Source organism: Galeopterus variegatus, unplaced genomic scaffold (assembly GCF_000696425.1).
Source record: "Galeopterus variegatus unplaced genomic scaffold, G_variegatus-3.0.2 Scaffold131, whole genome shotgun sequence".
In the NCBI taxonomy this organism is placed as follows: Eukaryota; Metazoa; Chordata; class Mammalia; order Dermoptera; family Cynocephalidae; genus Galeopterus; species Galeopterus variegatus.
In genome coordinates this window covers 970,119-985,790 of record NW_007726242.1, presented here as the reverse complement: position 1 = coordinate 985,790, position 15,672 = coordinate 970,119, and the positions used below count along the sequence as shown (strand labels likewise).

At 42.6% G+C, this 15,672-nt stretch overlaps 1 protein-coding gene across 2 annotated transcripts in view; it reads right to left on the bottom strand.

Annotated features, from left to right (window-relative positions):
- Positions 1-6,267: 6,267 nt before the first annotated feature.
- Positions 6,268-15,672, bottom strand: part of ZNF454 (zinc finger protein 454) — a 30,034-nt gene continuing 20,629 nt past the window's right edge. The window contains exons 5-6 of one of the 2 annotated variants that reach the window (XR_551689.1): positions 8,471-11,667; positions 6,268-6,997 (exon numbers count right to left, since the gene is read on the bottom strand). Coding sequence is in view for 1 of the 2 variants with exons in the window: in XM_008588734.1 (XP_008586956.1) it covers positions 10,337-11,667 (1,331 nt within the window). In the remaining variant the exon portion in view is untranslated. Of the gene's footprint in view, positions 11,668-15,672 lie in introns of both variants that reach the window. The other variant, XM_008588734.1, reaches the window with a different exon arrangement.

Genomic DNA, 15,672 nt, shown 5'->3' with positions numbered 1-15,672 from the left:
AAAAATTACTCTGACTCTTATTAAATGGTAAGGAAGACTTTATTCAGGACTATTGCAATAGGTTGTTAGGACTATTGCAATAGGGCATAGATGGGGCTTAACTCAGAATATAACAAAGACAGCTGGGGATTTTATAGCCAACGAGCAGGATGAGTGGATCAGTGGATGGAGTACTAAGAGGAAATACCAGGAGTAGGGGGATTCTTGATAAACTGACTTAATGGGATTCCTGCTGAAGGCAGGTCAAGGACTTATAAATCAAAGGTGGGGGGTCAATGAGGAACTTGATCAGATATCATGGGTGGGAGGATTCTCTCTCTAAATTGACTTAGCCAAATTCTTGCTGAAACTGGGCTAGGCAGACCTGGCAAGGACGGGGGCCAAGATAGAGGCCTGGTCGAGGAGAGGGCTCACATGAGCCTGATAAATATTTGGTCAAGGACAGAATCTTTGTCACTGGGCTCAGAGGACTAAGTTAGGTCAAGACACTGCCCTTGAGCTCATAGTCTAGTTGGGGAACTAAACAAAGAGACAATTACAAATCAGTTTGGGGTACCAGGAACAGCTCCCTGCAGGGTAAGATGTGGGAGATGAGGCTGAGAGGTCTACAAGGATCTGGTTGTGAAGGGTCTTGATGGCTTTGCTTTCCACCCTTGGCCAAGGAGAGACACTTCAAGTGGGGAGGGCCATGGCTGGATCTGTGGGGTGGCTTAGGTTTGGGAGGTACCCAGGAACAGACTAGAAAGACTGGCGAGGGGCCTGGGGCAATTCACCAGTGGCAGTTGGCATATCCACTCCTGTAAATATTTACAACTCCTTTATTTTTCTTATCACATTGGCTAGAAATTATAAAATAACATTGGGTAATATTTGTGTCAGAGACCAACTCTATACCTTGGTAGAGGCATATGACTGAAATAAATTAGCAATTGAACTTTAGGTCGTTAAAACAGTTTTTCCAATCTTGCTGTCTTTTATTCACTACAAGAAAAATTAATTGGAAAAGAAAGAAAATTAACTGGAAACATTTCCACTTTTTATGCACTGATAAAATTTATATTATCATAGAAACTATCTGTAGCTTTGAAGTTTGAAATACAAAATCTAAAACCTGACAGTAGCTTCCTTGTGCTTTCCACCAAAGCTCATTGCATGGGCTGATCTGGCCTGTGCTGTCTTGCCTCTTCCTGTCAACCTCATCTTCCTCATGTGGATCCTGACTCTCTGGGCTTCAACCACACCATTTTTTTAAAAAATGTAATTTTATTAATATATTTTTTTACATTCTAGGATGTTGCTGCAGAGCAGTTGGGAGGGACGGGGAGAGGGGAAAGGAGAAGGAAATGTGATGGAAGAAGGAGGAAGGAGGAGGGGCAGGACTGAGGCTTGTGGCACCTCCCACATTCCCACAGGTAGACCAGGGGGCTTCCAGTGGTGGCTTGGTCCTTGTAGGGCTGGGTGCAGATGTCAGGGGGTGTGACAAAAGCCCTCGCCCCCCACTATCCCAGCTTGGGAACCCAGGGCCCTTCTTGCTGCAGCTTGGGGGTCATCACTGGGCTGGTTGTGTGTGTCAGGGTGGCGTGGCTGAGGCCCTCGGCCCCCTACCACCCTGGCATGGGAGAGCTGAGGGTGTTTCCTGTGGTGGCTTGGTGGTCATTGCTGAGTTGGCTGGGTGTGTGTCGGGGGTGTGTGGCTGAGGCCCTCGGCCCCCATCTTGGGACTGGTTGTGGGTGTTGGGGGGCATGGCTGAGGCACCCAGCCCTCCCCCCTTTCTGGCTTGGTACCCCAGGGGACTTCCAGTCCTTCTAGGTGTTGTAGGGGTTCTTTGGTGAAATGAGACCTTTACTAGTTAATATCACACTTAGTCTCTGGTTGTGGGTACTTTGTTTTTCCTTTCAGTTCTGTGTTGGATTATTTGCTGTTCCCACCACTTAAACTCTGCACTGGAACTAATTTGCTGTCCTTTGCTTACTTCTAAAATGGGGAACTTCCTGTAGGGACCAGTACTTAAGCTCTGTGGTTGAGCTAAATTGCTGCTTTGCTGCTGATTCCCTAGGGAAGGCTTTTTGTGCAGCTCAGGTTTTAACGGTTGACTTTATAGGTACTTCTGGTTCTAGTGAAATCCGGTGCACTTGGGTTGTGTAGACACTCTGGTCTGGGCCTGAGTCTTTCCATCAAACTGCACCCCATGCAATAATTCTATATTCCTGGCCAGTCTCCACTGAGTGGTCCTGCATTGACTGGGGTGCAGATCAGCTGTCCTTGCTGTGCCCCAGTGTTCCCCTGGTGAGCCCGTCTCCCCCACCACCTGTAAAGCTAAGTGACTATGCCAATTGTACGGCTATGCCAATTGTATTGTTAAAGCAAGTCATAACTGTAGTGGATTGAATTATGTCTCCCCAAAACTCATTTAAGCTTGAATTGTGTTCCCCAAGTTTTATGTATTAGAAACTGTGACTGTTAAGAGGGTGGGAAATTTATTACGGTAATTGAAAGGTGGAGCCTTGAAGAGGTGATTGGATTTTAGGACCTCGCAGTAGAGAATGGATTAAAAATGGTGGTCAGGGTCGTGGTTCCGAAGGCTTTAAAAGAAGAGGAGAGTCTGTCTCTCTCTGCTCTGCTGCTCTCTCTGCTTCCACCATCCTGCAATGTGAGACCCCTGGGTCACTGTTGCCACCACCAGATGGACTTTGGACTTCCCACCCTCAGAAAATGTAAGCAGTAGGGCCGGCCCGGTGGCGCGCTGCTACAGTGCGCCGCTTGGGAGCACGGCAGCGCTCCTGCCGAGGGTTCGGATCCCACATACAGACCGGTTCCTGCTCACTGGCTGAGCGAGGTGTGGATGCGACACCAAGGGTTGTGATCTTGTTGCTGGTCCCGGTCCGGTACGGGTGCGACACTGAGGGTTGCGATCCGTTGCCGGACACGAAAAAAGACAAAAAGGAAAAAAAAAAAAAAAGAAACTGTAAGCAGTAAATTTCATTTTTCTTTATAAATCACCCAGTTCAATGTATTGTGTTAAAAGCAACAAAAACGGACTAATACAATAACTAAAGCCAAAACATTTCATTATTTTAGTTACACTAAGTTTCCATTTGTATTGTCAGGGTTAGGGCCATAGCTACACTGATTGGTTAGGGCCCACAGACCCTTCAAATCCATTGTACGGACTGGGTCACAGACCCCTCACATGCAGGTCCACACTAGATAATTGGGAGAGATCCCAGGAGCCACTGGCAGACGACATGAGCTCAGTCCTCAGCAGAAGCAGTAGCAGCTTTCAGCAGCAGTAGTGGCAGAAGCAGCAGCTGCAGTGAACTCTTGGGGCATCCCGGGGGCACTGGCAGCAACAGCCTCCAGCAGCAGTAGCAGCCTCCCCGTGGCCCCCCCCCCAGGACATCCCAGGGGCAGGGGGCCCTGTGGGTCAGAGACACTCATCCTTTATACTTAAGTCCATAACCCAGGACACCTGGGCGCACATATGCAATTACATTAGACAATAGCCAAGGAACACCTGGGCACACGTGCATATTTACATCAAATACTCAGTAAGATTCTGAACATCTGAGGGATCCTGACCATTTATCTTTCATTTTCCCTACACTGCCTATGCTGCAAACACTTCCCATGGGACAGGCCATGCTCCGGTCCCTTGTGATGACTCACCGGCCTCTGAGTGGCTCCTTTTTTTCAGTTGTGGCTCCTCTCTCCAATGTGGGTTCACGGGAACCCTATTAGTGGTCTCGCTGGCCTAGAGGCCACCAAGGCCCTCTTCTCCCAGCTGCTTTCAAGCAACTTCATCCGAAGGGCACAGCTGTGGCTTTTGCCAGCTCCTGCTCCGTGCGCTCTGCAGGGTGGTTTTTTCTTTCTCTCATCGTGGCTTCTCCCACCTTCATGAACTCCGTAGGTCTCTCCTCCTCTTCCCCTGAGCTCCAGCAGCCCCAGCTTGGCTGTCAGTGCTTTTTTATAGCTGTAAATTGATTTGTGGAACATGAACTCCGTAGGTCTCTCCTCCTCTTCCCCTGAGCTCCAGCGGCCCCAGCTTGGCTGTCGGTGCTTTTTTATAGCTGTAAATTGATTTGTGTGAGAGAGTGGTGCTGGGGACCATGTATCCCGTCATCTTGACCGGTAGTCCCACCCACCCCTTTGTAAAGGCTCTTAATCAGCCCAAGCTAGTTCCTGCCCCTGAGCTTTCCCATATGCTGTTTATCTAGAATGCTCCGATCTCTTTGCCTGTCTCACTCATTTGTCCTTTGTGTCTCTTGTCATCAATTAATTCTTCAGCTGGCTCCAACCACACAATCTAAAGCTGGGGCCCGACACTTTCTTTCATAGTATTGCAGGACAGTTCTCATGGTGGCCTTGGACCAACCCAGTTCTTCCCCCTTCTCACTTGTTCTTAAGAATAACTAGAATGTGCTGGGAATGCAACATGCTGAGATAGGGAGGGACTAGCCAGAACAGCTCAGGCTTTGTTCCCATCCCTCCTACAGCAGGATGCCCTTCAACACTTTAGCCCAGTGAGTCATGTTCCCCTGGGGATATAAAACCCAGGTGGGCTGCTTACCAGGGTCTCTCACTGCAAGACAAGTGGGGCACACACAGATGAGACTCCATCTGCCCTGGGCCTTGGGGGACCAGCCTGTCATGAGTCTTAGGCTTCTGTTATCCCTTGCTGCCTATCTGTAAGTAATAAACCCACTTCATGTAACTTGTTGTGTGTCTGAATTTTCTTTCTCACCAGACTCAGGCAGGTAACCAGTGCACAGTGAACTTGCTTTGCAAGTATCCTATTCTATTTACTCTTGTGTTTTCTTTTATAATACTTGTCTTCCCATTTAAGGATCATGAAGGCAGTAGCTATAATATAGAACCACTGTACACTATGCTTGGCAGAAATTATTTATTAAGTGAATCACTACATCGCCCTTTCTGTTTCTCTGGCCACTAGCCTCAGCTTTCCTCTTGTGGAACACATTGCATGGGTTATGTGTTCCTAGCCCGAAATAAAATGGACTTTCCTAGCAGTAACCCTTTCGTTTGGCCTGGGTCTGGGACCTGCTGTGGTCATCACAGGCTGCGCCCAGGAGAGTCACAAGGCCATGTTGTCAGGTTCAGATGTTTGTCTGTGAACCCCTGGTTCCAGCTTCTCAAGTTGGAAGAATGCTCTGAATTCTTCCCACCTTGCCAACCCACGGCTGAAGAAGGGCTGTCTTGTGGAAGTGCGTGGTGTGGAAAACCATGCCTGGAAGCATGGCTGCAAGACTTGCCGCACAGTCTCCCACTCACTGACAGCCACATCAGCTCCACCCCAATACTATGAGCCAAGGAGCTCTCTAGTGTGGCCTAGAATGTGTCATAAAGAATGTGACCAAGTGTAGTGGGTAAACACATGTGTCCTGGAACTACACTACCTGGGGTCAAATCTTGATTCACCATTTACCAGCTGCATGACTCAACAAGTTTCTAAACCTTTCTTCAACCTTAACATGGGGATCTGTATTGTATATATATTTTATTTTATGCATCTTATGATGTTTTAACATCTTAAAAAAACTTTCTGACAGAGAGACTGCCCCTTCTGGTTCTAGCCATTTCTTAGAGATAGTAAAGGGCCCAGCTAGGAGCATGCTTTTGATATGCAAACTGGCCAGTCCAGAGCCAGGCTGCCTCTAAACGAACTGTACACCCCAGTAGACAATATTCTTCTGCCCTTGTCATCCCAGGGCCAGATACCAGGCAAACAGGGACCACCCCAAAATAGCTTAAAGGCCCCCCAAATTATTCAAATTAGGCGGTCCTAAACTGTTCACTCTGTCATTCCTTTCCTTTCCTTCGGAAACCCCAATAAAGGCTCTGACCTAATGCCTCCCCTGCACTCCTGTCTTCCTGTCTCTAGAACCTGTGAATATAATAAACTTTGTTTTCCTGAGCTGCATCTGATTGACCATCTCATAATAGGACACAACATAGCATAGTAGTAACAGTCTCATAATTGTGAGGATTAAATGAATCAATTTATGTAAAGTACTTACAACAGTATCTGGCACAAGGTATGCCCTCAAGTGTTAACTGTTAACCCCAGTGCCAGGGACAGAGCTTTTTATACTCCACAGCCTGAACAGTATGGTTTCTGGTACCAGGTAGGTTTGGATGGTCATTGTGGGGAACTAGGACCAGATTGGCCATAAAGAGATAACACTTTGAAGCCCGGCTTCTAGCCACATCTTAGTGATATCTAACAAGATAACCTCTTAGAACACTGCGTACTTTTCTCATTTTATTTTCGGAAAGATACACTGATGAATAATTCTTATCCCAACAGTTTTTTGTTTTTGTTTTTAAAGGATAGTGATGTATGATATACAGGGTGCCACAGAGAACATGGAGGGAATATGTCAGTACTACCAAATCCGGGCACTTGCAGAAAATAATCATTATTAGCATAACTGAGACGTCCTGGAGGGATGAGAAACAATCAAGCCTTGTATTTTTTTCCCCTTCACAAACTGGTATAAAAATAATAAAAGTAAAAATATTATCAAAAGTATATTTAGCAGGAGTTGAGATGGGCCAAGCAGCAGGGAGCCCTCCAACTGTGGGGCAGAGTAGGGTGGCAGCTTTATGTCTCCACGTCATCTTGCTGACCATCTGGCAGTATGTGGAAGGCGGGGCAAAGTGAAAGGGAACAAGGAAGGAAAGGGGAGGAATTAGAGGCTATGGTGATCTTAGGTTGGTGTTTAAGCGAGTTAAATTGTTTTCTCTATCAAAGGCATTGAGTTTAGGGCTATTTTATTCTAAGACTCTGAGGCTCAGGCACGGTAAGCTGGAAGCCTGAGTCTGCTACAGGATCAAGGTGCCATTTTACAAGCAGTCACTGAACGCAAACAGAGGAAGGCAACACCGTAGCGAGATGCCACTGTTGGAGCTAGGCAAGCTGCTTGGGCTGGGAGAAAGAACCCAGGTGCAAAACCAGTCAGCTGGAGATGAGGAACACCTGAGAAGAGAGGTAAATTTAGAGGAATTTGAAAGGAGAAATTTGGAGCAATTTTTTTCCCCCTAAAGGCCAGGCAGTTTCAGTGGCTGTTCACAGGAGCCCACAGACATGAAGAGTATCTCAATCTAGATGGTAGTCCCCTACCCAAACCCTTCTCCTGGGCAGCGTGGAATTGGCACTTCCAATGAGTTTCTCCACTGGGCAATTCTGAAATATGGGAGGAGAGCTCCAAAATGGGAGGTGAGTCCTGGGTATGCTTCTCTGGCAGAGAGAAGGGGCAGAGACTGGCAGCGTGTCAGTTCAGGACTTCCTCTGCCACAGGCACAAGATTTGCCATCTTGAGATGGTAGGGTCATGAGTGCATGGGGAACAGTCTTTGTGCACTACGTGGAGCAGGGAGTGGTGGATGAGCTGGATATGTGATGAGGGGGCTGCTGAAGATGACACATTATCAGCTCATGAACTCTAACCCTGAAGGGTCCTAAATAGCAATCCTTCACCTTCTGCCACAGTTGGAGTCTCTAAGTGGCTAATCAATAAGACTAGAAAGAGCAAGGTATGGAATGAGATGTTCTTCCTAGGAATCACTGGATGTCTTGGGATTAACCTGGCTGAGGGTGGGGTGGAGAAAAGACCCTCGCAATAACTGTTGAATCTTGTCTACCACCACAAGGTCAGCAATCAGAAAAGACCGTATCATGGCTGAGGAACTCTTTTATCTCTGGACTGTCGAAAATGCACAATTAGAGTCTGAGCCAAAGGTGATGCTGAGGCAGATTAGATCGCCCAGGTAGAAAGCCATACTGCTCCAGGTTAGAAAGGTACAGAATAGCACCCAGGCAATGCTGATTCCCTTAGTTGAGAAGGGCATACGATAAGCTGTTAATCATATAAGAATATAATAAAGCCATGCCTGGCTAAGCACTATTACCATAAATATATTCAAGTATATTGGCCTAGGCCTATCTAACAGGCCATTTAATTACTTTTTGCCTTCCCAGACAGGGATAAATGAGTAAGCATTTCAGAGGCCTAATTTCATGAAGACCCAAGCCTGACAGAAGCTGTGTTCAGGGAAAGTGGACTGTAATCTCAGATGGAGGGCCTTCAGACTGCAGCACTCTGCTGGAGGAACAGCTCCTGGGGCTGGCCCTGAGATGAATGAGGCTCTTAAAACTGGAAGCAGGCCTTGGCCTGGCTCAACTGCAGGCACATACCAAGTGGCAGTAGCTCTCATACTTTCATTAAAAACGAAGAAAATGAACAACAAACCCAGTTAAGAAACATGTTTCTCAGGGATTCAAGGTAAGGGTGGGGGAGATCATGCTAGTTGTAACCTGGCAGGGCATATGGATAGTACTAAGGGCAGGTGAGCACGGTTTTCCAGGTTTACTGTGGAATCTGGAGTCATCACCAGCCATATAAGGCTGCAGATGAATGTGTGGGCACAGGGCATGGGCAGTCCCACATTACCTTTTGAAATGCTGTTTCACATGCTGCTTAATAAGAAAGAATGAGTTGCTCAACACCTAACAGGAGATGCCTTCCTACACAGGTGGCATTTATTAGATGGGAGCTGAATTTATAGAACTGAGGCTTTGAAGCTGCTGCAAGCTTCTAAGTCTATGCATCAACCTAGAGTCCCACATGACATAGAATATCCTCTTCCGTAACTTGGAGCTGAGGTGCAACATTTGGCAGGACCAGGTTGTCCAAATTCATGGGTAGTACTTCCAAGAACCTGCCACTTTGCTTCCCAGAATGGTAATTTACTTGCTCTTCCATCTTCATTGCATGGTATGTCCCAGCTTGCAGTAGAGCAGGCTCCTCCATTCCTTGTGGTGAGGAAGGCGAGACTGCCCCCAGAGGCTGTGTGTGTGAAGGCACACTTATGTTATTTTCTGTGACTTCAACTTAAAAATGGTGAAGGAACTGTACCTGTGGGACTAATGTATCACTCAAACTTTTGAGCAGGGACACATACCTACTGGAGAATATCAATGGTGCTATTGACCACTTCTTGACCCATGGAATTACTCAACATGTTGCTTATCACTGTCAGAATGGGAGTCTTTAAGCATTGGGACGCCCAGACAAAGGAGAGGAAATGATAACTTTCAAATGCAAAAGCTGAAATTCAAAGCTCTCTGCTCTCCTAGGTATAGAATTAATACCTTCAGAAACCCAGACAAAAGCAGGACAAGGATCAGGATGTAGCAGTTCAATATTCTGGGAAAAGCAAATATACTCTAATTTAGTGGACACAGAGGACTGTCCAGCCAAGGAAAAGAGAGTGAGTTAAGCATTTTGAGAACTGGCCTTGGGGCTCTCATCTCTCATGTCAATTGGACACGGGGAAATGGCAAGTCACAGAAGTGGAGGTGGCCTGGACCATCACTCCTGAAGCTGGGCATGTCCCTGACTGCTGTGTGTAGAAGAAATAACTACAGTGCAGAACAACTGGAGGGTAACGGCTACACATATGAAGCCCCTACTTTAGATATCATCCTAGAGTCAGAGTCAACCTGACACCCAGAAGAATTGGGTAACTAAAGAATTTTGATCAAACTTTGCCTCCCAGACAGATATCCCATCCTGAAAGCTGGATTGGGGTGCAATATCCAGAATCATGGACTGTGCATGATATCAGATCACCACACTCCCCAATGGTGTGGTAACAAGTGACACAATGTTAACAGGAGTTGCTAAATCAGAAGAGGGTCACACCATTCAAATGAATTGTCCCAGAAGGAGAATACAGATAAGAAGCCAGTGGACAGATAGGCCAGGGAGATCTGACAAAAGATGGTTTGAAGCAGGTGGGAAGCATCATTTAAAAAATTCCTGGGCTGGTACGTGGGTGAGTGCACTGTCTTTATCCTGGGTGTCAGGAGTGTGGGTGAGGAGAGAATTAAGGATTCCATTATAGGTGGCAACTCTTACATAGGAGAATCTAGTAGAGTAAAATGCTTGTAGACCATTTTCTTACTTTTTTGTTCCTTTGCTTCTTAACCTTAATTTTTACAATGTTATAAATTCTTTTAATAATCAAATTGTAAATTCAATAAACCAATTTTTATGTTGCTAATAAAGCTCCATTTTTGTTCTGATACTTGGTAATTCAGACTAAACAGTACTGCTATTCAATTGAGGCAGTACTAAACAATGAGGAGAGTTTGCCATTCTTAAATTCTCAAAACCCACAATATTGTGAAGCTTGACTCTCAGTAAATAAAATGACTGTCTTCATATAAGCTTTCAGTTATTCTCTAGAATGGACTCTCTTATTTTCAATAATCTATTCAGTCTCAAAGCTCTTCCATACAAACTGTATTCATATCACTTTTCTCCAATATGATGCCTCTGATGCTGAATGAGGTTTGCAGTCTGGTTGAAAGCTTTCCCACATTTATTACACTTATAGGGTTTCTCTCCTGTGTGAATTCTCTGATGTTGTGTAAGGTGTGTGCTTCGGATAAAGGCTTTCCCACAGATTTTACATTTGTAAGGTTTTTCTCTAGTGTGAATTCTCTTATGTTGAGTAAGGGCTGAATGGTCACTGAAGGCTTTTTCGCATATATTACACATATAAGGTTTTTCCCCAGTATGAATTCTCTGATGTTGGGCTAGGGCTGATTGGTCCCTGAAGGCTTTCTCACACAAACCACATCTGTAAGGTTTTTCTCCAGTGTGAATTTTCCGATGTCGTGCAAAGGATGAATTATCCCTGAAAGCTTTCCCACATTCAATACATTTATAAGGTTTCTCTCCAGTATGAATTCTCTGATGTTCAGTAAGGGAAGAGTTCACCCTGAAGGCTTTTCCACATTCATTACATTCAAAGGGTTTCTCTCCAGTGTGAATTCTCTGATGCTGAAGAAAACTTGTACTCTGATTGAAGGCTTTTCCACATTCATTACATTTATAGGGTTTCTCTCCACTATGAATATTCTGGTGTTTGGTAAGATGTGCCCTACACACAAAGGCTTTTTCACAAATGTTACATTTAAAAGGTTTCTCTCCAGTATGTATTCTATGATGGTGGGCAAGGTGTATGTTTCGGATAAAAGCTTTTCCACATAAATTGCATTCAAAAGGCTTCTCTCCAGTATGAATTTTCTGATGATAAGTAAGTGAGGAGCTCACCGAGAAGGCCTTACCACATTCTTTACATTCATAAGGTTTCTCACCAGTATGAATTCGTTGGTGATGGATAAGATGTGTACTCTGGTGAAAGGCTTTCCCACATTCTCTACATTCATATCGTTTCTCCTTAATATGAGTTTTCTGATTTGCATTTTTTTCACTATGAATTTTCTGATGTTTTTTAAGGGTTGAACTCTTAGAGAAGACTTTTCCACACTCACTACACTCAAAGGCTTTTTTGCTAGGTTGGAATCCCTGACCTAGAACAGAAGATGAGCGCATGGTGCAGCCCTTCCCAGATTCATCGTATTCCTGTTCAGTAACCCCAGATGAGGTATCCTGGTGAGCAAGTACCACTTGCTGTAAATTGATCTCCTGGCCTCCACAATGCCATTCCAACAGGCTAGCACATTTCCAGTGACTATCTCCAATGAATCTTTCCTTTATAGTCCACTGATCCAACTCTTCTTCAGGAATATCTGCCTCAAGAGTAGATTCTTTACTCATAGGCGTAGTCATCCAGTCTGAAAGACATTAAAAATAAAAATGTCTGTTTTACCCTAGTAATCACCTAGATGAAATGAGATGGTGAGGCTGTTAATAATGCTAACACGCAGGTTGCAGTTTTGAAGATTTCTTGAAGTGAAGATAAGAAAGAGAGAGGGAAGAGAAATGAACAGAGGACTATGATGGAGTTGAACTAATATATAATGTATGAGGCAGAAGAGCTTAGGACCTTGAGTTCAGAAGTCACAGGCTGGGGCTGGATTCCTGAGGACAACACTTACTTTCTTTATGATTATAGAGAAGTTACTTGACTTTATAAGACTCAGTAAAACCTGATACAGACCACCTGTTATGTTAACAGATAAAATATATATATACACACACACCTTGTGCTGTGGTTTAAATGTCCCCCCAACATTATTGGGAGTTAATGTTGGAACTTAACCCCCAATATGGTATTTGAAAGGGCCTTTAAGAGGTGATTGTATCATGAGGACTATACTCTCATGAATGGATTAATCTATTCATGGAGTAATGGGTTAGTTATTAGGGAGTAGACTGGGGGCTTTATAAGGAGAGCAAGTGAGCACAAAAATGTGCTCCTGCCCAGCCCTTGATATGTGATACCCTGAGTTTCCACAGGACTCTATAAAGTCTTCCCACCAAGAAGAAGGCCCTCACTAGATGTATTTCCTGGACGTTGGACTTCCCAGACTCTAAAAGTGTAAGAATAAATTTCATTCTCTTATAAATTATCCAGTTTCAGGTGTTCTAAGCAACAAAAAACAGACTGTACACACTGTCTATTCACTATAACTAGTGATACCGTTACTAAGACAACCCAGATGTGGCCTTAGAAAACCATTGACACTAGAGGTTGCTTGGTAGAAAAAAAAATTCAACTCAAGAGTAACTACCAAAACCAACACTTTTATGTTTTACAGACTTATCTTAGCATTCAGATGGACAATAAAAACCTAGGCTCCTGTACAGGCTGTGTGAAACACTTGTATCTACAAAAAAAGTAAGAACTTCCTGCTGCTTTTGAGGAAGCAATGTCTACAAATCCATATGTAAAATTAGGAACAAAGCAAGAAATCTGCCAAGATATACCCAGTGTGTCAAGAAGGGAGAGGCCCTGAATCTGGGTAAAGGAGTATACTGGTCACTACAAATGAGACTCTGCTACTTGACAGAAACCATGCCCCATAAACTATCTGACAAAGTCATTTATTTCTTCAAACCCAAATTCACACTTAACAACCATCTCACTTGGCTTCTTGGGTACTTAGGTATTAAGAAGTAGAGTTCTTGATTGCTTACTAGTTTTTCATGTATGTTTGTGACTATCTGTTTTTTAACTTAAGTCTATTTAAGACTGTACTAAGAAATGCAGTGTGAGGACTAGATACTAAACCCAGAGATTCTTGTGAAATCTTATCAAGAAAAAGTCTCCTTTTCATTGCTTCTCTTTCCCATTCATTCCTGAAGTAAGCTATAATAAAAAAAAAAAAAGAAAAGAAAAATTCCTTTAATTATCTGGAAAGGAAAATTAAACGGGTACATTTTAAAGCTAAAATCCTGTTGAGCTCAGAATAATATATCCTTGTTCAAAACAAAGAATGGTCAAAGCTGAACACTAGTATTGACAAACCTCAAAATCTTAAGAAATGACTTTCATTTCTGGCCATGAAAGAGTAGCCTGTGGTTGACCAGCCAACACTGCTGTAGAAAACAACTAGAAAATCTGAACTGAAAAAAAAATCTGTCTGAAGGCATGAAATGTCACCTGAGGCAGACTTGACAGTTTAATATTTGGGAGGGAATGGAAATACAGAGAGGTGGTCCCAACACTTAGTGTAATATTTCCCCTCAAAGAACTTGCCGAATTCTTAAGTTCCCCAGGGCAAGAGACTAAAGCTAAGCAGAAATTCAGAATTTTCTATAGTCTTATGGTACTGTGGAGCCAACACCTAGAATTCAGGACCTGCCAAGGAGGAAGGTAATCGTAAACATATGAAACTCTCAGCTGGGAGTCCTGGAGGGCAACAACAGAGTAGTAAGGGCAAACAAGAAGAAGGCTAAACTTTACAAACACTGCAGCCCAACCTCCAGCTAACATAGTACCTGGCTGGATTGATGTGGTTTGCTTGAACTCTAGCTACCTATCAGCAGAGAAAGCAAATCTTCACTGGAGTAATATAACATCATTCACAGCCTCTGTACTCCTTCACACTGGCTGGATTGATGTGGTTTGCTTGAACTCTAGCTACCTATCAGCAGAGAAAGCAAATCTTCTCTGGAGTAATATAACATCATTCACAGCCTCTGTACTCCTTCACATTAATGTCAGGGATTCAATCAAAAAGTATCCGGAATACTAAGAAGTTGAATCAAGATATAAAACAGACAATAGAAAAGGACCGACAGAACTAAAGTACCAAAGCTATCTATCAGACATGAACTTTAAAAAAACGGTGATTAATATGTTCAAGAAAGTGAGAATTACAAATACAGCAGAGAATTGGAATAAAGAATCAAATGGGAATTCTAGAATTGGAAAACACAAACTAAAGTTAAGAACTCAGTAGATAGATTTAACAGTATTTTGGAGACAGCAAAAGAGAAGACTAGTGAACTAGAAAATACATATAGAAAAACAAAAAAGAGACATATTGGACATGGTGAAAAGGTTGAATATATGTGTGAATAAAGTTCTGGAATTAGAAAAGAGAAAGAATGGAGTAAAAACATTATTTGAAAAGATAAATACTGAAAAGTGAATTTCGAAAAGCACTATAAATTCCCAGAAGGATACATACAAAGAAAACCCACTGAGGCACATTATAGTAAAACTACTTAAAATCAAAGAATATCTTAGAAGTTGCATGAGAAAAAAAGACAAATTATCTTTAAAGGACCAAAAATAAGACTGAAAGCTGCCTTTTCAAAGATGACAAAAAACAAGCCAGAAGACAATGAAATAACATATGATGCGTTAAAAGAATGTAATAGCCAATTCAACAGAAACTATCCCTCAAAAGTGAATACGAAATAGATACTAAAATTAAAAACAGAAATTTTGTCACCAGCAAACTCATATTAAAATATAACGTTGAGTGCTCCAGACAGAAGGAAAATAATCCCTGGTGGAAATATGGAAATGTAAGAAGGAAGGAAAGGCAATGTAAAGAGTAAATATGTGGATAAAGATATAATAGACTGTATAAAACAAGAATTAAAATGTCTTGAGGGATTGAAATTATATGTAAAATTAAAATACATAGAAAAAATAACAAAAGGTAGGAGGAAGAAGATAGAATTAATGTTTTAAGGTACTAGTATTGTCTGAGAATTATTTACTTTGAACAATAATAAGCTGATTTTACTTATTAGACTTACCACTAAAAGACTAGTTAAAGAAGGTAATTAACAAGATCCTACAGGGTGAAAATGGAGCAATAAAAAAAATTAGTCTCAGAGAAGGCAAAAAGGACTTTAAAAAATGGATTTAAAGCAGATGAGTAGAGCAGAAAACAAACAATAGTAGGTATTAGATCCCATACCTATTAAAAACTCATCTAAATTATCCTGTTAAAAAATTAAAATTGTGAGAATAAAAATAAAACCCAACTAAAAGATATTTATAGAAAACAAGTACCAAAAATAAAGAAACAGAAATATCAACAATGAAAAAGTATATATATCATGCAAGCACTAACCAAAAGAAAGCTAGTATACCTATATCAATATTAGACAAATCACAAGATATTAAAGAAAACAGAACTTAAGGTATATCATATGGACAAAAAGGTCAATTTATCCAGGAACACATAATAAATCTACATTTGTATGCATATAACTTCAAAATGTAGAAAGGAAAAATTGAGAGGATGAACAAGAAAAACAGATAAATCAATACTCACAGTAGAAGATGTTCACACATCTCTCTCAGTAATTCAGAAATCAAATCATTAAGAATGGGGATGATTTCAACAACACTATAAACAAACTTGATCTAA